The following is a 27,421-nucleotide window of genomic DNA, read 5'->3' as shown; positions in this document are numbered from 1 at the left end:
TGGCTCAGCAGCTAATCTGGGAACAAGGAAGCCAGGAACAGCAGGCAACAAGGGGCACACTGATCCAAGGATGCCACAACCAAGAGGCATGAATTTTGCTTATAACTTCTCATTTTAACACAGTTCAACAGGCTATGTTTAGATAATCTCACTGTATGAGTCCATGTTACACTTAGGTTAGACCTCGGGACAATGAGCAGCAACAGGCCTCCACTGTTAAGAGGAAGCAACCAGCACCAGCCACTTGTCTTCCTCTTCCCTCTCCCTGCATCGTCCATTCTCTTAAACATGACAGCGTAGCAAGAATAGGGCTTTTCAGTCAGATGATCCCAAACCAATTATTTTTACAATGTTAAGTGCAAGTGACATATCTGAATGGACTTTATGAATCAGAAAACTTCGCAACAGCAGACGACCGTGGAACACAGACAACCCAAACTGAAGGTCACTTTTTTCCGGCTCTTTTATTCCTTTAACATCTTAACAAAAGAAGATTCCCCAAAGCTTAAAAAAACCTTTGAAAAATATAATTTCATATTATTTACATAACATATGAATACAGGTCCCAATATCATACAAACATTGTTATGTTAGAGATACAGTGGGAAGGCATGATGTAACTCACTGCCTCTTGGATGGCTAGGGTAACAGACATGTTTTCATTTTTCAACTACCTTTGTCACTTATTATCCTGATGCATGAACTTATTAGGCACCTGAGAGGTTGGAAGACTTCTGAACATGAACTTCAGTACCTTCTATTTTGATCTTATTTATTATTTTCAAAATTTACTGCATTTTAAATCTCTTTACAAGTATACTTCATCCACAACTAAGCTACCTTTATAGTCATTATCCTAAACAATCAAATATTAACCACATGTACTGTTAATGTGTGCACAGACCTAAAAGTCAAACAAACAACTGTGCAGCCAAGTTGTACAGGATACATATTTAAACCCAGGAAATTCCCTAGTGCTTTGTGAGCAATCTAAATTCTATTAAAGTGACAACTCTTCAGTTTCCATGCTCTAGACTGTTTTTTGTTTTACAGATCAAAAAATGACTGACAATAATTGGAATAATTGCTACTTATAAATTAATCAAGAAACCTAAGATAAAAAAATTCTAAATTATAGTTTTATTTGTATTTAAAAATACATTGGAAATTCTGCATATGCCCATGATCAAGCTTATTTTCAATGCATATTACTTAAATTTTGATGACATGGTTTGTTCTGACAAGTCCTTTTTCAAGCTGAACACCAAAAAAGGAAACTCCTGTAGATTTCCACTGGCCCTGCCGCCGATAATATATATTGCTTCCTTGCTAATGATGATGGATGACTTTCATCTGCCTTTTATCACCTGAACAGTTTTCCGACCATAATGATAATAACTGTAAGCTGATGCAGCTGTGGTAAAAGCTGTAAGACACCTTTTATGGAAGGAAAGAAATAAAATTTAGTCTAAACTCTAAAAAATGTTAACTATAAGAATCATAAAGAATACATTTAAAAGAGTTGTTTCAAAGTAAAAAAGCCTGTGTTGGTGTAACTTTTTTTTTTTAACAAGAATTTAAATATACTGCTTTTCTTTAAGACTTCATTTGAATCAGTAATGTCAAACAGAATTAATCTAGTTAATCAGTCTGAAAAAAATAATAATAGCAATTGTCATTTTTTACACAGACATTATTCTAGGTAGTTTTATTTTCACAGCAAGCTCATCTTACAGAGGAAACAGTGCGCCAGAGAGCTTGCTGAGGGCCACAGAACTATGAGTCTGGCTTGGTTCCAACTCTAGAGCCCTTGTGCTCCTCCCACTGTTCCATGCTGCTTAGAGTGTTAGTTTTAGAAGCTATTTCTTACAGATCTTGGGAATTCTAATATCTGAGTCATTTTAAATAAAATTCAGCTTTCTTTACTGATATTTCCTTAAAATTAAGGAGAATTAGATTAATCAGATTCTCTTTGAAATGACACGAGTGACACTCAGGGCTTGCTGAGTGCTCGCAGCTAACACATTCCTTTCTGGTGCACGCATGTGCTTCTGTTTCCACCAGGTGAGGTGTAGGCTCATCAGGACTCTATCTGTTTGATCCCAAACCTGTTTATGCCAGTTTGATATCCTAAATTCACACATAATGAAACATACAGGTAGGAAGAGTCACTATTTCTGAGAACTAAGCTGGAGGCTTTGAAAAGGCTTGATATCATGGCGAGTTGCTAAAAATTACTGTCAAAGTAAGTAGACAATGTAATTGTTAAAATACTAGAGAAAATGGTAAAAATCTAGAAAGTTTCTATACTCTGCTTCATAAATGTCTTACATTCTTATATCACTTTAAAAGAAGCAGAACATGAAAATCACAGAGGTTGTATTATGGATGTAGTTTTTTGCAAGAAAGAAAAAAATCCCACTGATGAGCCTATAATCAAAGAAAAGGCATTGGGCCTTTATCAGAAGACGTAGGACGAATCAGAATGAATGTATGATTATATATTTTAGAAAATAAAATGTCTAGCGTGTGTATCATTTTTAAAGCTTTTTAGCTTAACTGACTTTAGTTAACCAACTATTTTCTGGCTCAGACTGCATCAAGCAAAGTTTTAATTATCGAGTTAAAAGTAGAGTAAAAATACAGTGCTTTAGTATCAGTGTGGCATAAAGTATGAATGTGACACATTTTCAAGGCTATACATAACCTTAATAAAATAAAACTCAAACTCCTTTCTCCAAGTTTCTCTCCCACTCTGCCCCCTTCACTAGGCTGGGTGCACTTTCCCCTTATCCACTCTCCTGCATGTCTGACTTTGCTCAGGGTCTGTCCTTCACCAGAATGGCCTCCCCTCAGTCTCTCTCCACCTAGACCTCATGGCTCAAATGCCACTTCTTCCCTGAAGCTTTCCCTCTTCTTCCTACCTGGAAGTATTTTTCTCTCCTCCAAAACCCCAACACATTATCTGTACCTCTCATCCCTTCTAACTTGCATGAAACCCCCTATAACTTCTATATCCTACACTTGATAGTAAGCTTCTTAAAAATGGTATCAATCAAAAAATATAGCCCACAGCTTTACCCAGTGCTTAATAAACATGATTAAGAACAAAGTAATTCTAGGATTGTCACAACAAGCCATTTTGTTGACATTCTCAGAGAGTAATTCTAAGTTTAGCTTACCACAGGATCTGAAGATAAATGCTGTCAGCATAATTGAAAACCGGAGCTGCCAAAGAAGCTGCCACCAAGATTAACTGGACTGCTGTGTTAACCTAAAAAAAAGAAGTCATAAACGAACAGTGCCAACCCAATCATGTTTCAAGCTCACGAGAGAAAGGCATAACCCATCACAGTGTAACACAACAGACCCTCAGCATGCTTGATGTTGTAATATCCCTGCCAAAGAAGCTGGCATTCACACAAAAGGCTAAACTTCACTAACGGGCTCATCTGTCTCCACAGCTGCCCTATATAGTGAGGAGAAGGGCAACTATCAGAAAACACCACTATCTTGAATTTCCATAGCAATTCAACAATGTTGCAAAGTTCTTTGCCTTTTTCTCAGTTGCCTATTAAAACAGCCCTGTGAATATGGAAATAATGAAGCTACTCTTCACAGGTAAAAAGGTAATGAGTTAAGTGACTTGCCAGCAGTCATAGCAGGTTACAGATCCAAACCCAGAACCCAGATTTCCTAGTACTTCATTCAATACTCCTTTCACTTGCCTACCACCTGTCAAACCTATGAGGTTAGAAAATTGAAATGCACTAATCTCCATGAGAGAGGCTCTCAGTTCGGAAATGAGTAGGTTTCCCTACCCTAAAAGACTGCGTGGTGGAGAAAAGGAAGACAACAGAACCACTGGAGACTTCCTCTACTCACTGAGAGAAGCATTCTGGGGAAGCAGGTGATGTATGAATCCGTGGGTGATGTGGCTAGAGAAGCACCTATGTTCTCTCATCCATTCTGCAGCCAAATTACAAGGATTCTACTCCATTTTAAAAATAATAAAAATTGTCTGGAGAACTCCCTGCAAGCCCAAGGAATTGAGGCATTTGTCCCTGGTACCTCTTTAAGCCACCTTCTGTACAGTGCTATACTCCAATTACTGTACTTGATAGTTATGTAAGTCACAAAAATAAATAGGTAAAATAAATAGATAGATAGATAAATAAATAAATAACGCATATTTGTAGGTAAAAATTCACCCTAGGGAGTCTCTGGTTTAAGAGTAATCATCCCTCCGTCCCAAAGATGATCGACATCCCTAACCTGTTAAACCTCTGTCACAAGGCATGGAGCAAAAGAATAATTACAGCAAACTTACCAAGGCTACTAGTAAAACAAATGTGCCTTCAGAGGCATTAATAGTGTCCTCTCTGTGTGCAAAGACTGGCATACAGTTATTACCCTGAAGAGGGCTCAGGAAAACAGATGGACAACTAGGAGTAGGAGTTGTTTATTAGTGAATAAAACTTTCTCCTATCCCTTTCCATGTTAACAATCGATCTTGCAAATGAAAGGACCTTGTTATATGGTGTTTTCACTACAGGGAGGGGTGGGTAGTGAAACCAGAAAGGAATCTTCATACTCTGTGTCAATATGCAATTACATTTCCACTTTCTCCACCTCCCCTAAGTGGTGGCCCTAATACCTCATTTGGAGACTTAAATTCTTACACCACCAACACAAAACACAACATATATACTAAAGATCCAGAAAGCCTGGAGGACAAAAGAACTGGGTTAATGACCCCACTCTCTATTCTCTATGGTCAATGCATTAAAATGTGTCTCATTTTCAGCTGCTCCAGACTGAGGTTTATAGTCATCATAATAAAAATCCACAAGGGTTTTTAACTTAAAAGGATATTGTGTGTCTCTTACCTTGCTGATGAAGGTTGGTTTTAACCTAGCAGTGGCATAGCAAGGATTGAAATACTTAGAAAGTGTTCTCTGGCAGAGGACAAAAAACATAAAATAAAGTTTATTCATCATTCAAGTTTAAAATAAATATTTTGTTATTATATGTAACAGGTACTGAGTGTATAACACATGCCTGGCTATATGCTAGATAAACCCTTTATCTCCATCTTCTTTTATTATACTAAATGAGCAACATCTACATTCTTCATAAATCACCCACAGTTTACTGAAAACATATTTTTTAATTTATAGATTTCTCAATTTCTATAAATTTCTAACACAATAAGTATCATAAAGTCTGCTTGACTACGTCTTTCTACTAAATAGACTCAACAAATCTCCCTCATCACTATTTTCTTTATAGGCTAAAAAGAACCAAAATGAATAAAATACTGCCATTTTCACTGGACTGGGAATCAAAAGATGAGGTTATGTTCATGAGGTGGTTATAAGCTATGCTATGCTTATGTGCTCAAATATTTGTAGAACCAATGAACAAATGTGCAAACAGACCACTCCATGCTCATAAAACTGTGATTTTAAAAACCAGTTCTAGATAATCCATACTAGAAGCTAAATTAGACAGGGAAGGGTGCTTACTTATACAAAACACTCCTAACAGAGTTTGCTGCTAGGGATGGGGCCAGCTGGCCTGAGTTTTATGGACTATCAACTAAAACAATTTTGACTTATAACAAAAACATCCTTTTAAAAAAACTGATTATTCATATGTTCACTGAACAGCTACCATAATGGGTGATTCAAATAGCAAGATGACAGTTATGTCTGTTTTCTTTAAATTCCTAGTAAATGGATTGAATACATAATTGTCATAAATTATTCCCATAAAGTGAAACTCAGTACACAATACTGATTTTTTTCTTTTGCCTTAAGTTACAAGTAATACTAAAAGAACATTTTTTTCAAACAAACTCACCGGTGTTGGAAGAGTTCGATATCTGACATAAAAAACAGCAGCAATCAACATTACATCTCTTGAAATTATCATATAAGTAAGTGGAACTGAAAATCAAATATAAAATAATTTTGATTGGGATTTTGAAAATTATTAAGACATTATACATACAATGAAGCCTTACCATAAACTGGTGCTTCACCTAAGCAAAAATTTTAAAATAAACACTTATTGATGGCTGTTTAGGGTCCTTACAGTGAACCACTGATTTTTATATTTTTTTAACCTGCCTTCAAAACAAAGTGAAAGACAGACTATGGCTTTTAAAGTCACATTTCAGAATGTTGATCCTCTCACCCCTTTCTGTATTTTTTTTTCCTTGCATACGTTTTTAAATTGCAGTTATCAGTGTCAGCTCTACTCAGCCCTATTTCCTTTGTTAATTCCCAGCTTTGTAAATTTAGAAAAAAGATCACCAAGCTCACTATAATTACATGGCATGAGATGGTAAAAAGGTTGGAAAGGATGCCGGGACTCAAGGCATTCTTTTTTCTTTTTTTTAAAAAATAAATTTATTTATTTATTTTTGGCTGCGTTGGGTCTTCGTTGCTCACGCGGGCTTTCTCTAGTTGCGGCGAGCGGGGGCTACTCTTTGTTGTGGTGCACAGGCTTCTCATTGCGGTGGTTTCTCTTGTTGTGGAGCACGGGCTCTAGGCACGTGGGCTTCAGTAGTTGTGGCACGTGGGCTCAGTAGTTGTGGCTCGCTGGCTCTAGAGCACAGGCTCAGTAGTTGTGGCACATGGGCTTAGTTGCTCCGTGGCACGTGGGATCTTCTGGGACCAGGGCTCAAAACCGTGTCCCCTGCATTGGTAGGTGGATTCTTAACCACTGTGCCACCAGGGAAGTCCCAACTCAAGCCCTTCTGACTTTCAATAACTCTTGACTGCTTGCTTCTGCATTCTAGATTATTTTATGAACAGTAAAATTTGCTATGTGTACCACTTGTGGAGAACCAAAATATCTTCATTTTTGCCCGGCCAGTTCCTATCCAGGCAATTGCTATTTTTTCTTCTGCTCATTCATTCAATGAATTCTAGTTAAACATGAATTCAACTTGTTGATAGTTTTCTCATTATTCCTAAGATCCTACAGGATGGTCCCAGTGCCAGCAGAAGGACATTTTAAATGGATACCCAAGGAACTCCTGCTCCCTTGTCGAATGAGAATGGGAGGGCAGAGATCTTGTTTCATTTTACATCCTTCCACGTTGAAGGAAGTTTTAACCATGAATATATGTCATGTTATTAGAAAAAAATATTTTTTTAAAAAGGAAAAAATCTCGAGGCTAACAGTTCAAATTGTTTCAATTACTAAAATAAAAGAACCATGCACATCCCTTCCATAATACTTTCAAACAGCTCTTTGTGAATTACTTTTAAGGCTATACTTAGGGTCCTCTATTGGTTCAGAAACTTATGAAAAATCTCACTAATTAATTACAGATTTAAAATTTAAATCTCTCCTGGTTGTGGCTGCGATGTAAGTGTTGATCCTTGGCCTAGTACTCAATGACAAGACGATTCCAAAGAGAAAATGTTTATCCACTCAAGTCATGGCATTTGGAGCATAAGAAGACTCGGCTGTATGAACCAAGTAACAAAACAAGGCATTCATGATTTTTAGGAGGATTTTTGTGCCTGTAAACCAAACTTTTCTATAGTAATAATCAGCTGGCAAAATCAAATAACAATCAGATTTTATTTATTTTTAAAATGCAGCAAACTCATGTGAATTATATACAGTAAACACAACATTAGAGGAAAATAAACACCTGTTATTGTAGTTCATCACCACAGGGGAAAAAGAATATAATTTAATTCTAAATAAGGTTTCTGCAGAAGAACAGAGGAGGCAATTCAATACACTGCAAAGCCTTGGGCTCTAGTTCTATTAACTACTAAAATTACCATTTATTGGGCATCTGGCACCATTTAAGTATTTTATACATATTATGTCATTTAATCTACATATCAACTCCATGATATGTGAACCATCATTACCCCATTTTACAAATATTGAAAACAAGCCTCAGGCAGATTATAAAACCTGGCCAAGGTCACCAGTTAGTCAGTAGTACTGCAGAATGCATCTCTGGGCTCAGTTTACCATCTGTTAACAGTCTGGGGGAAGATAGGACTGTTTACAAAATCCAGTGTTCCCCAAACTGACTACTCATCACAGAATCACCTCGTGAAAGCTTCATAAAAGCAAAGATGAATGCTCCCTGGGGGTTCACAAGCACAGCCAGACTGGGACCAGGCTGCACCGGGTGATCTCTAAGGCCTCTGCCAACTGAGAGCACGTATACATACAGGCTCTTACTGTGATTTGGGGGGCAATTTTGTCCAGTTCCCTGGCTTTTGAATCTTCTAACTGTTCCTGCCTTCTCTCCCGGCCTTCCTTTCCCTTTTCTTCCAGGGCTAAAGCAGCTTTCCTTTGTCTATTAGAGTATGATAGTGTGTTAGGGAGGTGTAAAATGTGTCAGGGAGTGCTCCAAGGTTTTCCTCTCTATTTGCTAACTCTGTCTGAAATACAGTTTCTGCAACAAAGAAGTACATCATGGGCAAATTTATTAGTGTTAAAGGGAAATAAAATCAAGTCACTTTTATATAGTAGAAGTGATCACTATCAATAGCATACATTATTGCATTGAAAATAATAAAGTTAACACACAGCCATAGTCATTTGTTTATGTATTTTCTATGGCTGTTTTCACACTACAATAGCAGACTTGAGTAGTTACAACAAAGACCACATGGCCCATAAAGTCGGAAATATTTACCATTCTGGCCTTTACAGAAAAAGTCTGCCAACCCTTGTTCTACATGTTAATCTCTAAACCAGGACCTCTGCAATCTCTAAGGAGCAAATGGAGAGCTCTTACCTACAGAATAGACCTAAAGGTACTGAGAATTAAGGGCCATGCCTGGTCTCTCACTGCCTGTTCGCCCTAGAGGGTAGTATACCACCCAACAAATTCCACCAATGCCCAGGGAGCACCCAGTTAAACATTTATGAAGTAAGCAGCCAAGGATCACCAGACATTTTAGCAAAGTCTCCATCATGAAAGAGAGACCAAAACAAACAGAAAAAAAAAAAAAAGAGGAAGAAAAGAAATAGATACAATATAGGGGCTTAAAACCACCCCCCCACACACACACACGCAAAAACAGATAGACAGAAGATGTCCTGAAATGATGATACTCACCTATGAAGTAAGAAAAAGACATTTAAAAAAATTTATTTATTTATTTATTTATTTATTTATTTATTTATTTATTTATTGGCTGTGTTGGGTCGTCGCTGCTGTGCACGGGCTTTCTCTAGTTGCGGCGAGCGGGGGCTACTCTTCGTTGCGGTGCACGGGCTTCTCATTGCAGTGGATTCCCTTGTTGTGGAGCATGGGCTCTAGGCGCACAGGCTTCAGTAGTTGTGGTACGTGGGCTCAGCAGTTGTGGCTTGCGGGCTCTTGAGCACAGGCTCAGTAGTTGTGGCGCACGGGCTTAGTTGCTCCGCGGCATGTGGGATCTTCCTGGGCCAGGGCTCGAACCCGTGTCCCTTGCACTGGCGGGCAGATTCTTAACCACTGCGCCACCAGGGAAGCCCCTTTGTCTTGTTTTTAAAGAACATACAGAACAAGAGCTCTTTACTTCCTCTTGGAAATTAAAAATGATAGCAATAAAAATGTCAATCGAGGGGCTTCCTTGGCAGTCCAGTGGTTAAGATTCCACGCTTCCACTACAGGGATTGAGGGTTCAATCCCTGGTCGGGGAACTAAGATCCCACATGCCACGTAGTACAGCCAAAAAACAATTTTTTAAATTAAATAAATTAATTAATTAAAATGTCAGTAGAAGGGGTAAATGACAAAGTTGGGGAAATCTCCCAGAAAGAGAACAAAAAGAGTTTCCAGTAAGAAAAGAACCTAGGGAAAAATGTTTAGAACTGAAGGATAAGTTTTCAGACTGAAGGGGCCTTCTTAGTACCCAGCACAATGGAAGAAAGACTTACTACAAACTCTAGTAGGATCTAGAACATATACCATTGTAAAATTTCAGACCTATAGGTAAATAAAAAGATCCTCAGGTTCAGCTCCATTAATATCTGAGCAGGTAATAATTCTCCTGCTAAGACAATTAAAGAAGAACGTTAAACAAAAAAATCTTGAAAGTGAAAAGCTTGTAAGATGCTAAGAAAGTATCAGAATGAGAACTCAGGAAAATAAGCCTAGGCACTCAAAGCCACTCAAAGCCACTGTCCCTGACCCTAGGGAAGTAAGCCACAAAGCTGAATAGGGGTTTTGGCAGCCTTAAAGGGTGGGGGAACAGTAGTCAAAGCCCAGAGCCCTCAGGTTGGGCAGTGACAAACCACCTCCTAGCTTTAAGCTGGGATCTGAACAACTATTCCCACAGGGTTGGGAGAGGAGATGGCCCTAAGCAAACTAAGCCTTAAAAAAGAATGTCTTATCATCTGGCCATCTAGGTGGTCCCAGACTGTTAGCATGCCTAGATACCTGGCAGAACTGAACAAAAAATCTCCTCTGGAGAGTGATGCCATCATCCTACACATCAAGATATTCCTCCAAATTATTTTTTTAAATATTAGTACAGTGTCTAAACAGTCAAAAATAACCAAAGACGTAAGATACCATGAGTAAGAATCAATAGAAACAGACACATGAAAGAGACCCTCAAAAGATATTTCAGAATTATCAGTGTTTATACAACAACTAAAGCTTACTATGTTCAAAGGGATATAAAAATCAAGATTGAAAATTTCAGCAGGGAACTGCAAACTATAAAAGATGATTTACTAAGTTTGAAGAAGAATAAAATAGATTTTATAACTAAAAAATATAATAGAAGACTTAAATGAATTTGGCACAGCTGAAGAGAGAATCAGTGAAATGAAAGAGTAATTCATTAGTAATGATTATTATTATCATTAGTAATGATTCATTAGTAATCACCTAGAATGGAGTGCAGAAAGATAAAATGAGGTATCATGCAGAAAAGAGGCTGAGACACTTTAAGGATACAGTGAAATCTAACACAGGTATACTGCAGTCCCAAAAGAAGGAGAAACACAGACAACAATACCTGAAGATTGTGGCTCAGAATTTTCTAGAACTGATTAAAGATATCAATCCACAGATTAAAAAGCCCAACAAATCACGAGCAGGATAAATAAAAAAGAAAATCACATCAAATATTGTGAAACTATGGAAAACCAAAGAGAAAGAGGAAATCTTAAAAGCAGACAGAGTAAAAGTACCTTTGAAAAAGAAATGGGTTAACAATTTCTTATTACCAACAATGGAAGTGAGTAGACAATTGCATGGTTCTTTAAATGTACTGAAAGAAAATAACTACCAGCCCAGAATTCTATACCCAACAAAAATATCCTTCAAGAATAAAAGCAAAATCAGACAGAGAAAGACAAATACTGCGTGATATCACTTATATGTAGAATCTAAAAAAAAAAAAGGGAAATAGAAAGAGGTTGGTAAAAAGACACAAACTTTCAATTTTAAGATGAAAAAAAAGATGAATAAGGTCTGAGGATCTAATGTATAACACACTGACTAGTTGGTAACACTGTACTGTATAATTAAAATCTGCTAAGAGAGTAGAATTTAAATGTCCTCACACACACACAAAAAAAGAATAAAGGCAAAATAAAAATATTTTCAGAGAAACAAAGAAAAGAATGTACCACCAGTAGACCTCTATTAATAGAATTTCTAAAGATATACTTTAGAGAAAAGGAAAATGATTCCAGGTGGAAGGTCTGAAATACACCAAACATAAACCAGAAAAAAGTATGAAGATACATCTAAATGAACACTGACTTAATAAACAATATCATGTGGGTTGAACACATATATAAAATTAAAGTATGAGAATAACCTAAATTGAGAAAGGAATAAATGGAGTTAAAGTATTCTAAGGCCCTTCCAGTGTCCAGAAGGCGTATAGGCATCCCTCGGTATCCATGGGGGGCTGGTCTGAGGATCCACCCTGCTTCCCCCCAACATATACCAAAATCCACAAATGCTCAAGTCCCTTATATAAGATGGTGTAGTATTTGCATATAACCAATGCACACCCTCCCATATTCTTTAAGTCATCTCTATATTACTTAATATCTAATACAATGTAAATACTCTCAGTTTCCAGTTGGCAGCAAAGTTTGGTTGGACTTTCTAGATTTTTTTCCCCCCAATCTGAGGTTGGTTGAATCCGTGGATGTAGAACCCACAGATACAGAAGGCCAAATGTATAGATTTGTTAACATTAAACTTTGATAAAGATGAATTATAATTTTGAGACTAGCTAAACGTTAACAGAGTGTAAAACTTTCCAATTGGTACAGGAAAACAGTGATAATAATAGAATATAGACAAAAGTAGAATAGAACATACAGGCCAAATAAAACACAAAATAAAATGGAAGACCGCTACACAAATATTAGTAATCATAGTAAATGGATTAAATGTTCCAGTTGAAAGATAAAATATTTTTAGACTGGATAAAGTAAAGAAAAACCATCTATCTATATGTTATTTATAAGGAATATCTAAAGTATAAAGATGTGGACAAGTTGAAAGTAAAAGATTGATTTATCATGTAAACACTGACCAAAAGTAAGCTAGTGTAGCTATAGTAATAGTCAACAAAAGAGACTTCAAGGCAGGGACTTCCCTGGCGGTCCAATGGTTTAAGACTCCACCTTTCCACTGCAGGGGGCACAGGTTCAATCCCTGGTCAGGGAACTAAGATCTCACATGCCACATGGTGTGGTCAAAAAAAAAAGAGAGAGAGAGAGAGACTTCAAGGCAAAAATCATTTCTAAAGATATAGAGGGTCACTTCAAAATAAAACATTCAATTCACCAAGAAGACATAACAATTCTACTTTATATGCACTTATTAATAGCATGACTTCAAAAGACATGAAGCAAAACTCAGAGCTAAAAAGAAAAAATAATGGAAAATTGGACACAGCAGGAAACTTTACTCTCTCAGTAACTGACAGAAAAGCAGACCAAATGTAAAAAATAAGTCCGTAAAGAAGGAGATTTAGCCACCAAGATTAAAAACTTGACCAGGGACTTCCCTGGTAGCACAGTAGTTAAGAATCTGCCTGCCAATGCAGGGGACACAGGTTCAATCCCTGGTCCAGGAAGGTCCCACATGCCGTGGAGCAACTAAGCCTGTGTGCCACAACTACTGAGCCTGCATGCCACAACTACTGAAGCCCGCATACCTAGAGCCCATGCTCTACAACAAGAGAAGCTACCGCAATGAGAAACCCATGCACCACAACGAAGAGTAGCCCCTGCTCGCCGCAACTAGAGAAAGGCTGCGTGCAGCAACGAAGACCCAACACAGCCCAAGATAAAGAAATAAATTTATTTACTTAAAAAAAAAAAATTGACCAAATGGACATATGTAGAACATCATACCCAATGACTGCAGAATACACATTCATTTGAAAAATGCATAAAATGTTTATAAAATTTGACTGTATACTGGGCTGAAGGGCTAAAATCACAGAGCATGGTCTCTGAACACAAGGTAATTATGCTTGAAATCAATAATAAAAAGATACCTAGAAAATCCCACAAATTAAGAAATAAATGTTTATTAACACCATAGGCCAAAGAAATATCATAATGGAAATAGATTACTTTGAACTCAATAATGACAAGAACACTAATACCAACATATGAGATACAGTGAAAGGGACACTTAGAGGAAATATATAGCCTTAAATGCAAACTTTAAAAAAGAAAAGCTGAGGGAATTCCCTGGTGGTCCAGTGGTTACAACTTCGTGCTTCCACTGCAGGGGGCTCAGGTTCAATCCCTGGTTGAAGAACTAAGATCCCACAACGGCACAGCCAAAAAAACAAAAAAACAAAAAAAAAAGGAACAAGTTAAACATTCATCTACAGCTGCGTTGTTCAATACAATAGCCATGAGCAACATGTAAAGATAAAGCACTTGAAATGTGGCTAGTCTGAAGTGAGAGGTGCTGTAAGTGCAAACAGCACACTGGCTTTTGAAGACAGAGTATGAAAAAAAATCTCATTAATGATTTTTTATTGATTATATAATGAAATGACAATATTTTCCATCTAGTGGGTTAAATAAAATATTCTTAAAATGGGGGGTGGGCTGGCACAGGCAGCAGTGCATGCACAGAGCACTCAGTCTCCACTGTAGCAGAAGTGCAAGCACACACACACACACACACACACACTTCACCTGTTTCTTCTCACTTTGAACATAACTACTAGAAAAATTTAAATTAGATCTATGGTTCCCATTATATTTCTACTAGACAGGACTGATCTATAGAATTTAGAAAAAGAGCAGAGAATAACCAAAGGAGACAGAAATAAAAGAGCAAGATTTAATGAAGTAGTAAACATATCAGAGAAGTTTGACAAAGTTCAAAGTTGGTTCTTTGAAAAGATTCATAAAACAGACAAACCTCTGGCAAGACAAGTCAAAGAAAAAAAGGGACAAATAACTAATAATTAGGATGAAAAGGGGGGCATAGCTACATAGCCTACAAACATCAAAAAGTTAATGTGGATACTATAAATAGCTTATGGTAAATTTTTTTTTAATGTAGCTGAAATGGACAAGTTCCTAGAAAAACATCACAACTCACAAAACAGACAAAAGATGAACCAGAAAAACTGAATCACCCTGTAACCACTTTTTTAAAAAATGAATCAACTATTTTAAAACTTTTTCCCAAAGAAAACTCCAGGCTTCAATGGCTTCAACAAGTTCTACCAACATTCCAAGAAGGAATAATTGCAATCTCACACAAACATCTCCCAAGAATGGGGTGTGGGGCGGGGGAGTACACTCCCTAAATTCATTTTATGAGATTATTATAAACTTGGTATTAAAACCTAACAAAGGTAGGGGACTTCCTTGGTGGTCCAGTGGCTAAGACTCCACGCTCCCAATGCAGGGGGCCTGGGTTCGATCCCTAGTCAGGGAACTAGATTCCACATGCCGCAACTAAGAATTCACATGCCACAACTAAAGATCCCGCATGCTGCAACTAAGACCCAGCGCAGACAAATAAATAAATATTAAAAAAAAAAAAAAAAAAACCTAACAAGGGTATTTGTAGAAAAGAATTCCAGGCCAGTCTTGTGAATCTAGATGTGAAATCTTCAACAACATATTAGTAAATCAAATACAGCAATATCTTCATAATATATCATGACCAAGTTAGATTTGTAACAGGAATGTCATCATGTTGATTTAACTTAGAAAATCAATAACGTAATTCACCACACATTAAGCTTAAAGGGAAAAAATATGACTATCGTAATACATGAAGAAAAAAATTTTCATAAAATTCAATATCCAATGTAAAAAAACTTCTGAACAAACTGCCAGTAGAAGTGAACTTCTTTAACCTGAAAAAGGGGTATCTACAAAACCCTACAGGAAATGTCATATTTAATACTGAAAGACTGAAAGCTTTCCTTCTTAGACTGGAAATAAGAAATAGATACCACTCCTACTCAACACTGCACTGTGCACTATAGTGAGGCAAATTTTTAAAAAGGTAAAAGGATTGGAGAAGAAGAAACACACTGTCATTAATTATAGATAATACATAATCAAGGATACAGAAAATCCAAGAGAATAAAGAGTTCAGCAAGTTTTGCTAGACACAAAAATCACTGTTAGAGATGGAACTGATTTCATCCTATCAACATCAGCTATTACAAAATGAAATATTAAAAAAGCTACCATTTACAAAAGCATCAAGAACTATCAGTCACCTAGAAATAAACCTAATAAAAAATTACTTATTACCTCTCTAGAGAAAACTGTAACATTTTAACATTTTAACAGACCTAAATAGAGTAAATACAACATGTATATGGACTGGAAGACAATACTGTAAAAATACCAATTCTTCCAAATAAATCTGTAAATTCAGTGCAATCCCAATAAAATCCCAACAGGTTTTTCTGGGGAACTTGAAAGCTGATTCTAAAATTCACACACAAATGAAAACAGGTAAGAATATCAAGGTGGAAGAACATGCTCTATCATATATCAAGACTTTTGGGGGACTTCCCTGGTGGCGCAGTGGTTAAGAATCTGCCTGCCAATGCAGGGGACACGGGTTTGAGCCCTGGTCCAGGAAGAGCCCACATGCGGCTGAACAACTAAGCCCGTGCACCACAACTACTGAGCCTGCACTCTAGAGCCCACGAGCCACAACTAATGAGCCTACGTGCCACAACTACTGAAGCCCATGCACCTAGAGCCTGTGCTCTGCAACAAGTGAAACCACTGCAACGAGAAGCCTGCGCACCACAACGAAGAGTAGCCCCCGCTCACCGCAACTAGAGAAAGCCCGCACACAGCAACAAAGACCCAACGCAGCCAAAAATAAATAAATAAATAATAAATTTAAAAAAAAAAAGACTTTTAGCAAAGTAATAATAATTAGGGACGGTACTGGTGCAAAGATAGACAAATCAATGGGGAATAAACTAGACAACCCAGAAATGGACCCATGTATATATGCACATGGCAGTGAGTCTGGAAAGTATAGACTTTTCAATAAAAAGTGCTGGGATAATTGGGTATCCCAAGAAGCAGTTAGAAAATTAATTTTTAAGAGAGAGAATTTTTTTAAACCATCAACTAGGAATTATGCAAAGAAATCTTAAAAGCTTTCTAATACAAAACATAATCACACGTAAAGGAAAAGGTATCAGAATGGCATGAGACTTCTCAACAGCAAGATGGAATCTGTTAATCTATAATCAGGGTCTTTAAAATTCTGAGTGAAAATAACCTGCAATTGAAAATTATGCCCCATTCAAGTATGGAGGGTAGAACAAATACATTTTAGATGTCTGTAGAATAAAGACATTGTACACCTCTAAAAACCTGGCTGCCAGGCTGCATCCTAGCATAGGAAACAACTGGAGATTCTACTCCACCAAAAGGAGGACCATAACAAGGAAGCCATGGGAGCCTGGAAAAACAAACCCAACACAGAAGACAGAAAATGGAAGTTCCCAGAATGATAATGAAGGGAAGTTTCAGTTCCAAAAGCGACCTACATCAATTGTATCAACAATATCCATAATACCAAAACCTGGAAACAATTTCTGTGTTCAACAGGGAAATACCTGGGCTGGCCAACCTTTGTAAAACAATACAACAAAATACAAAGTAACTGTGAAAAATGGGAAGCATGAAAATACACATACACACACACACACATTAATTTTAATTGTGAATGTTAACAGAATGCTCCTTAGGATCTTTTTCCCTACAAATTATATATATTACTTATAGCATACCCCTGCCCCTTCAATACCCCCAACCATACACACACCATAATTCTGACTTTCAAAGTAGCACATAAACAGTAGTCTAATTCATTTTTAAATTTGGTATGTGGATTTAAAAGCCTAAAAGTAGGGACTTCCCTGGTGGCGCAGTGGTTAAGAATCCACTTGCCAATGCAGGGGACACGGGTTCAAGCCCTGATCCGGGAAGATCCCACATGCCGTGGAGCAACTAAGCCCGTACGCCATAACTACTGAGCCTGCGCTCTAGAGCCCGTGCCCCACAGCTAGAGAAGCCACCGCAATGAGAAGCCTGCACACCGCAACGAAGAGTAGCCCCCGCTCCACTCAACTAGAGAAAGCCCGCACACAGCAACGAAGACCCAACGCAGCCAAAAATAAAAATAAATAAATAAATTTATTTTTTTTAAAAAGCCTAAAGGTAGAGGAGAAAAAGAACCTCTAGATTAGGAGACTATACTAGACTGAAACGCCACTAAACTTCTTCCTATCAAATGTCAGTAATAACATGGTGTTGAAGGACCAAGTGGCAGCTTCTTTGTTCTCAGGTTCTAACTCTTGGAAATAAACAGTTTAATCTGAACCAAAGGATTAAAAACTGAGAAACACAGCTGAAGTAGAAAATGAACAACCAAAAAAGCACATACAAAATACAAAAGATCATAAAATTTTGTTACAAAGAGTATTCAGGGGCTTCCCTGGTGGTGCAGTGGTTGAGAATCCGCCTGCCAATGCAGGGGACACGGGTTCGAGCCCTGGTCCGGGAAGATCCCACATGCCGTGGAGCAACTAAGCCCATGTACCACAACTACTGAGCCTGCACTCTAGAGCCCACGAGCCACAACTACTGAAGCCTGTGCACCTAGAGCCTGTGCTCCGCAACAAGAGAAGCCACCGCAATGAGAAGCCCGCACACCGCAACGAAGAGTAGCCCCCGCTCACCAACAACCAGAGAAAGCCCGTGCACAGCAACGAAGACCCAACGTGGCCAAAAATAAATTAATTAATTAATTAATTTAAAAAAAAAGTATTCAGACAATGTACAAACTACGTGTATAATTTAAAATTGCGTAATACCATCTAAGTAATAATAATAACAATGTGAAATTTTATAGACATCTTTAGGATTTCAGAGCTCTCACTTATTAAATTGTACTTAATAAATAATAACTTAGGAAAACTTTAAATTGCTTTCAAAAGCTAGGCACTAAGAAAATCATAGTTTCAAAAGATTCTAAGATAATATGAATTAGCTCAATTTTTTAAAAATATTTGCTCAACTTTAATTTTACAAATTTTACTAAGAAAACAATGCATTCTATAGTATATACAAGGTCATAAATTCTAAAGTAAAACAAATAGCTTGGCAAGCAAAACAGTTCAATAGTTTAAATTTAGGGAAACACTTTAAAGTTGAAAACATATTTTTGGAACAAAAATTATTTGTCTCTCAATCAAGAGAAATCCTAAGCTGATAAATGTGATTCTTCCCTGTACTATTCAAAAGTACGCATGATGGCGTTCTTACCTGGAATAAGATCTGCATAGGTCAAGCTAACATATAAGATACTGATAAGTATTTTATCAGCAAGTGGATCAAGAGCACTTCCCAAAGCTGATTTTTGACTGGCCCAGTTTCGAGCAATAAATCCATCCAACTGAAAATAGAAGTTTTTTTTTTAAATAAATGTCATAATAGGTACAGAGTAGATATCTTGAAGGTTAAGAGATACCAGAGTAACAGCTATACTTGCATAAAATGTAGATAAAACCTCTTCTGTCTCTTACCCCCAAACCTTCTGTTTTACTGGTATACATTTAGCTTTTAAATTACCAACTGGTCAGAAAATGATTTCACTTTTCTACAGAAAAAAATTTTCACTTTTCTTTCTCAAGGCCTTCAGCTATTTTGCAATGTTTTCACAATGCCCCTTTGTGGGATGAACCCAGACACAAATTTAGAGATGTAAAGACCCAAATAAAACTCAAAGAAAGCAGGACTGACACAGCATGGACTAGGCACTCCACCCCAACCCACCCCTCCCATCCCCCGCCCCTTGAGCGCTGGGCTAGTTCACTACAGCCAAAATAGCTGCTTTTACTTGCAAGGACTACCGTTTAACTTCGAGATTTTCTAACTTCCATTCCTACCTACTTTTCTATAATATGACCCAACTCCCTATGTTTTAGCTGTTATTATTTTTATTTTATTCTCTTTTAACTGTTATTATCAATATTTTTTATCTAGTGCCACTGTTAATTCCATGTCTGACTATATTGCATGACCTGTATTTGAATACAAAACTCAGTCCTCTGTACCTGGCCTACTTAAAATTTTTGATATGAAAACTACTTATTCACTACTCTTGGAAACAAATTATATTTTAAAGCAGAGGTCGTACTTGGGTTACCAGGGGGCCAAAGAGGCCTGCAGGCTGGTTTTGTCTGACCTGCCCAGTGATTTTTTAAATATAAATTAGTTGCCAATATTTAAATATTCAAAGTCTTAACTCAAAAAATCCAGATCTCCAGGCTCACTTGAGAAATGGGAAGATCTGGCCACCCTGGGGCCACAAAATTGACTGAAACCAAGTACTGCCTATTTTCATTAAACGAGGCAGATATTTTCTGGTTTTCCAAGTCCCTACCCTGGCTTTTACTCATTTTATTTAACTTCAAACTTCAACAAATATTTGAATTTTCCAGTCCTAGTTCCAAGGAAAAAGATCAAATTAATCTAGACATAATTTAACATGGTACATTTTAAAGGACAAATAAGTCCTCCATATCTCAAGTATTCCAATGACTTAGAGCAGTCGTACAGGACAATGGTTAAGAACTTACTCTTCACAGCAGAGCATAAGTGGTTCAAGCACTGGCTCTCCCACTCACTTAACTGTGTGACTCTGGGCAAGTTATTTGGCCTAAGCCTCAGTTTCCTCATCTGTAAAACAGAGATAGTGCTACCTACCTCGAAGGGTGGGTTGTCTCAGTACATAATGTGATTAATACTTGTTTAGCACTCAGCGCTTAGTAAATCCTCAAAAAAGCAGTTACTAGCTATTACTACCTCAACTGAAAAAATCTATTTTCTTAAGTATACTATAGGTAACACTAACAGAAAGTGCCTAGAACTGGGAGTTGGGGCCTTGGAAGATTCAGATGTCAGTTTCTGATCTCAGGGAACTTAACCTCCCATCTTTTCACCATCATCACCCTCTTGTCTTCATTGTTCCTCTACCCACATTGGATTCCAAGGTCATCAACATCATCTCTTCTTTGTAAACCTCTTTAACTCCCTACTCCACTCTCCCTCAACCCTGCTTAAATACAACTATCATGTACTCCAGGCCTGCACCCAAGCAGCTGAACACTGATCAAGAAAAACACATAAATGGGCTGATTGATCTCTCTTTTTCATGACCACAAATCTCCTGTGGGCACTCAATACTGCCTGCAAACCTACATCTGCTTACTGTGTTTACCTTCTCTATTCACAGTCTGCTCATCCCTCCCAAAGCCTCTCTCTCTAGCTCATGACCATGTCTATATTTGCTCAAAAAACAGAAACAGATTGTCAGCCCTCCCTCGTATTCCCACCTCCAAATCCACCACCTACTAGCATCCATGCACATTCTCTCTGTGTTCCCTGATCCCAGGCCCTCTTACCTTGAGTTTTCCCCACCTCCCCTGCATCATCAATCTCTCTCTTCCTACCCAGTCATTTAATTAATTAGTTAATTAACAACAAAAATTTCCCCAGTATGTATCTCTTTATAAACTACCCTTCCTTGACTATCTCTCTATTCCCCTATGAAGCAAAACTTCCTCAGTGTGACATCTATTGTCATCACCACCTCATGTATGCTCGCCAGCCCATTCTGACTGCCCCACCCTCTAGAGATTGTACTCATAAAAGTCACCAATGAATTCTACATTCTAAGCTTACTTGACTTCAACACAATTGAAACACTTTCTTCACTTAACATCTGAGACACCTTACTGCCCAATTTTCTTTCTTTCTCACCAGCTATTCCTTCTCAGTGTCCTTTATTGGCTCCTTCTCCATTGCTCCATTTATTGTTCTTTTCTCTGACCTCTTCTCTTCTTTTACCACAGCCTAGATGATTTCATCCAGATTTGACCATCTATATGATGATAACTCTTAAATCTATCTCTAACCATGATTGCCTCCAACTCCAAACTACTGTATTCAACTACCCAATGTTACCTCTATCTGAACAGGCATAACAACTCTTTTCCCACAAACCCTGTCCTACCCTGAGTGTTGACCATCACAGAAAATGTAAACCTCCATGCATCTGCTTGTTGAAAAGGAAAAAAAAAATAACAGCCTAGCACTCCTATTTAATTCCTTTCTCTCACCCCACATATCCAATCCACTAACATATCAACTCTATCTTCAAAACATATTTCCCAACCCACTTCCCTAGATTACTATCAGCCTCATAACCAGCCTCTCTGCTTCTATTCTTGCATTCCTGTAATCCATTTCCCATATACAACATTCCCCTACTTAAACCCTCCATGAGTCCAGCCATCTGCCCAGCAGCCATTCTAGAGGCATCAAAACCTACATGAAGTAAATGTAATATGGTGCCAGTTAACTCAGGTTTCCATACACATTGTCTTAGTTATTTAGAAAAGTATAAATGAGGCCTCTCCCATTCGATGAATATTGCAATCTCAAGTGGCAACTAAAAAAACCTACAAACCAAAAAAGAGCAAATCCAGTAACTGAAAAAGATCTTGCCTATTACGAAAAAAAAAATTCCATTATCAATATAATGGCCTTTGACAGACTTGGAGACCATATTAATAAGTGGAGGGCTTCAGGCTTCACAGACAAAAGCAGGGACAAAAGAAGAGATTGTGAGAATGAGAAGTTGTGACAAACAGGAGCTAAACTCGGGAAAAAGAGGTGGTAACCACTTCAAGAAACTGTATTTGATGCATATTTGGAAATGCCACATAACAATGCAAATGCCCTCATTTATTTATCCTGCAGAAGCTTCAGCTAATTCTGTATTGCTCAACAATGCTACTGGGCAGGTGGGATTTTGTTTCTATGAACCTCAAAGGGAATAGCTGATGTTACAAAGAAAGATGCTACGTGATTTTTATTAACAGAAAATTAGTTTCTCTTTATTCTCACTGAATACTGAGCAAAGCTTTTCAAACATACATCAGTTCAAAGAGGCACCAAATTATTATTGCCTGTCTGGGTGCTCACTTGGATCTCAGACCAGCCTTGTACAAGAATATACAATTTATATATACAATGTCTATTTCTACATGCTTTTGTCCTAATTTAAAATCTTTCCTCTACCTTTTCCCCACTTCCTTCAATTGTGTTTTTGCAGGACATGTAGTTTTACAAGGCATTTCAAATCTTTTATGCAACAGGGTGGGTGATAAATGCAAATAATGTCATACATGATGATGACTGGCCAGTCCACAAAAGCCTATATAACACATAGTGAGGCTTTCTGTTAGAAAATTATTTTCCAAGTTCTAATTAGAGATAACCTGAATAAATCTTTCCCTTCCTATAAACTGACACAGTGGTGTCAAGGTGCTCTTTTCTCCTTGGTCCATCTGCTGGGAGAGTGGAAGAAGGAAGGATGTCTAATGCCCACCCAGGGCAGGGTCTTCTGGAAGGTGGTCAGAGGGGTGTAGAGAAGGAATCAAGGACCAAATCTGTGGGGTGCCTATGGCCTCCTGCCAGCATAAACCTGAGCAGAGATCTGGCCTCTGCAAGCTCCCTGGTCACAACAACTGGCCCACTGTTTCCCTCTCCACCAGTAAAACCAACTGTTGTTGCAGATCAGATATTTCTCTCTACTATATAAGTAGAAAAAAAGTCTCACAGCTTCTCTCCTTTATTTCTATCCCTAAAGCAAGTACTTGGCCCTTTGAGAATTTCTAAGGTTTTTTCTTTTATGAAAAAGTTAAAAATCAAGAGTAAAAAGCTCCCTCTCCCATGCCTCCCTACAACCTCCACTTCCTTCCTTAGATCATATAAAGAATAACAGAGTCCCACATAGATGTTAAAGACAAGCCTTTCACAAAGTACTAGGTGAAATTCATCTTGAGGATTTCCTTCCAAAGAAAAGCAGACTGAGGCTGTGCTATTTCAGTGTAGTAGAGACCCTGGGATTTAGAAGGGGAGCAAAACAGGGGGAGTGCCGGTACAACTTACCAAATCAGTTAGCCCAGCTAAAGCAAAAACTCCTAGTGCAATATTAAAATCTTCTTCAATAATCAAATAGCCCAAAACCGGGGCCAAGCCAATTCTCGTCATTGACAACATATTTGGGATTGTCCATGGGTTTTCATACTGAAACATAAAGACAACAAAATTTAAATACTATAAATTCGTACTTTAAATAACTATATACATTGGAAAAATACACTCCATCAACTTAAAGGTTAGAAGCTACATAAACCTTAAAATTAGTACTTTCAGTTTTAAAATCCATTCTGTTCTTTTTACACACATCTAAAACTGTTAAGAATGCATAAGATGAAGATATGTCATATACCCAAACACAGACTAAAATGTTGGCTGTATATAGAGTAGGTTTTCTCACTAAAGAGAGAAGGAAGAAACATGTATTATCTATCATATAAGTCAAGCCTTTAATGTATTACTTCACCATCAGAATTCAAAACTAAAAACATACTGCTTTTAAAAGTGAAAATTCAACATTGTAAATCAACTATATTAAATAAAAATTTTTTTTAAAAAAGAATTACTTTCCCATTATACAAAATTAAAAAAAAGATCTTCAGGAAGATCTTATACTTCAAGTAGACAAACGGTCTAGAAAGTGTCAGAAAAAAGCCAAATTGTCAACCATGGGCACTTTGGCTAAAAAACATTTATTGCAAATAACCTCTCCTCACTCCTCTACACATACCCATCAAAAGAATGCTAAATGCCATATACAGTGTTGGAGATACGAATGAAGAGGAAAAAAACATTTAATTCCATAACCTCATCACTAAACTGGAGAACTGCTAGAAGGAAATGGAACAAGGAAAAGGGATTGAGATACTTAGGAAATAAAAGAGGTTTTGTAAATTTGTTTAAAATAGCCACAGAAATGTTAAGATCCCCAACCAGAAGCTGAGGGCTTTCACAGCTCCCCTGTGGGGGGCTTTATGATTCCTTGAAACTTCATTTGGAGCCAAGGTGTTTGAAGTTGGCACCACCAAAAGGGCACCTCGGCAGCTGCTCTGAAAACCATTCCTTCCTTGCCAAAGTCTGTTTCATGAGAGGGTATTTCAACTTTAAAAAGCCTCAGCCTAGTGGAACTACGATACACTGCACAAGAAAGGGTACAGAAATAATACAGAGAAAATGTCATTCCGTAAAGGCTGGATTTTTTTTCTCCACTGAGTCAAGACTGCCAGCTCTACCCCATGGGACTATCTCCTCACAAGATAACCCTACTTAACCTCTTTATCAATCAGTAACCTATTTGCCTGAACCTTAATTTTGATTTTTTTAAAAAGTAACAATTTCCTCTTCTAAATACCTCTTTTAAAATACCTTCAACCATTCTGTAAGAAAAGCCAGTTCTCTAAAGATATTAAGTTTGTGTTTATAAACAGAACCCAGCAAGAAATGTTCACCTCAGTTTGGAGGAATAATGGGGTTATTGGGGCCCAGTGGCAAAATACCGTCACTAAAGCTACAGAAAAATTCAAATTCTCCAGGAAACAATCACCAAACAAGCAGCACTCCAAACCTCTACTCAAGGACCTTCTGTTGAACTAATCCACATTATATTAATTAAATGGAATCATTCTTGGAACATATTCCAAATTCTAGTTCAAAGGTCCAAGTGTTTCAGAGTCCAGAGAAAAAAGATAAGTCTGTTGACCATACTGTGATACAGAGTAAGTCAAATACTGATCCAGCATTACAGTGGCTCACTGAGGGGGGTGGGGAGGTACAGTTCATGATTGACAAAAAGGAAAAACAAAGCAAAAGGTCAGAATACAGAGGCCCAAAATTAAACTCAGAGAGGCCCATGGGGAAAAATTAAAGACACAGTTGTAAACAGCCAGATCATTTCATTTGGTGAATTAATAAACCAGACTGAATGTTCTCGGAACAATGAAAGGGATTCCTTTTAGCTCCACATAAAATATTTCAGTTAAAATAAAATACCTCAATTTCTAATCATTAAATTCGTAAACGTTTCTAAGTTAAAATTAAGAGCGCTAATCTCAGATTACCCAACCAGATAACCTGTGGCATACTCGACCAACTACTGCCGTTCTGGGAAGGACTTCAGCCAGGATATGGCAACCTCAAAGCATCCAGCATTCATTCAAACCCCAACATGCTCTAGCTATTAATGTAGCTGAGACCCCTGCCAGGATGTGGCCACCCCAACCCATGCTGTACAACTGATGAAAGCAGCACAGGGGCCCACTGAAGACATAACAATTGAAGATGTAATAATTGCATGAGTCTTGCTACATGACATCAAAAGCTCTCCCACACTCATGCTCTCATGTCTTCTGTTTGGTCAGTATTTCAACAGGTAAGCAGACAAATATTTTCCTCCGTTACCTCAGGAAGAGAGGTTTAATCTTTTTCTATAATTAGAGATTAAAGGATCTTTTAATTACTATTTAAATTACTTAGTTATCCTTCATCCTACAATATGTAAAGTTACCAAAGGTCAAATGATAGTTAACCAAACCTGCACAAGCAAACAAAAGGGCCTGTATATCTTTCTGAAGACGCCCAGAGACTTGCCCTAAACATTGGGGATTCGCTTCAGAAAATTTAAAATGGGCTTTTAATAAGACAGGTGAAGGCTATTTTTACCAATGCAGTATCCAGAGGCGCGTCCAGCTACCGGTGCGGATAGAGGGGAAGAAGAGGGTTCTAACTTGACCATCGAGACAGAAGGAGGACGCGGCTGGTACCCCTGACACTCACCCCGACCGAATGATCTGCCCATAACTTCTCTTCGGGGAACGCTGTAAAAGTTCTGAAACGGAAGCATCGGACCTCACCGGCCACGGCACTTTATTTGCGTCCGGGACCGAGCCCCGCCGGAGCAGTCGACCCCGACCCAGAGTCGCCCCTCCGCCTCCTCCTCGGTACGTACCAGGCTGGCGGCGCTCGCCGGTCCCCACCGGCCGCCCCGGGCCTCGGTGGCGGCGTCCTTTTCCGCTGCGGGCCCGGGGGCTGCCTTCCCCGCGCCCGAGCAGTGGGCCCGCGGGCTGGACCCAGGCAGCCGCAGGCCGAGCGCAGCCGGGCGCAGCCACCAGCGCTCCGCCAGGCAGCCCAGGCAGCAGGGCACTGGCGGCAGCAAGGCCCCGCGGGCGCGCCCCTTGCCCGGCCGCGCTCCGGGCGCCCACACGGCTACGCGCAAGGCACCCCACGAGGCGCGCGCCACCCGCGAGGCCAGCATGGCCCTGCGGGCGAGCTGCGGGGACGCAGGCGGCGAGAGCTCAGCAGCCCGGGGCACCGGCGAGTCGCTTCCCCATCGAAGCCCCGCAATATCGGAGAACCTCGACAGCCTCCATACTGGTTCTCAAGCCTCAACACGTTCGCTTATACCAGTGGCCTGGGCCGCCAAGAACAGACGCCGTCGCGACGCTTTTGCGACACCGTCGCCGCTGACCTTCCCAGCGCCGGCGGCGGCGGCGGCGGCGGCGGCGGCGGGAGTCACGTGCCGTTAGGCCCAGTGGGCTGCCGGGTAGCGGTCCGGCGCGGCTCCGCAGTCCGCCCACAGGCGGGACCTGGGCTCCGTGGGGAGGCGAGGAGAGGAACGCGCAGGGTACGACTACTGCGCGGCGGCTGTGGCCGAGAGAGAGCGGGAGACATCTCGCGCCCCGGCCGGAAACCCGAGGTGTGCGCGGCTCTGGGCACACTCGCAAGAGTTTTACATATTGCTAAAATGTCTGATACAGAGGAAGTACTTAATACTAGCTCTCTGTTCTTTTCCCTCTTTTGAGCGTTGCATATGCCCAAAAATATGGGTGTTAGAAAATGTCAGTAATAGCAATTACTGATCGTTTACCTGAAAAAAGTGTTTACTGTAGCCAGGCTAGAGTGCATCATCCCGTTTAATCTTCCCAGCAAC

The 27,421-nt window shown here is 38.9% G+C and overlaps 1 protein-coding gene across 2 annotated transcripts; it reads right to left on the bottom strand.

Annotated features, from left to right (window-relative positions):
• Positions 1-439: 439 nt before the first annotated feature.
• On the bottom strand, positions 440-26,873 carry CRLS1 (cardiolipin synthase 1). Of its 2 annotated transcripts, none has more exons than XM_036825567.1 (7): positions 26,441-26,873; positions 23,506-23,643; positions 18,811-18,940; positions 5,866-5,951; positions 4,890-4,958; positions 3,183-3,274; positions 440-1,437 (listed from the first exon to the last, which is right to left on the bottom strand). In XM_036825567.1, exons 1-7 carry the CDS (start codon positions 26,744-26,746, stop codon positions 1,350-1,352), a joined length of 909 nt encoding a protein of 302 aa, XP_036681462.1. In that variant the 5' UTR covers positions 26,747-26,873; the 3' UTR covers positions 440-1,349. The 2 variants fall into 2 exon arrangements, with proteins under 2 accessions (XP_036681462.1, XP_036681463.1); XM_036825568.1 differs by lacking the exon at positions 26,441-26,873 and adding an exon at positions 26,269-26,421.
• Positions 26,874-27,421: the final 548 nt, after the last annotated feature.

Source organism: Balaenoptera musculus, chromosome 15, assembly GCF_009873245.2.
Source record: "Balaenoptera musculus isolate JJ_BM4_2016_0621 chromosome 15, mBalMus1.pri.v3, whole genome shotgun sequence".
Classification (NCBI taxonomy): Eukaryota; Metazoa; Chordata; class Mammalia; order Artiodactyla; family Balaenopteridae; genus Balaenoptera; species Balaenoptera musculus.
Note: the sequence above shows the minus strand (reverse complement) of the source record. Positions and strands in the feature narration are given on the sequence as shown.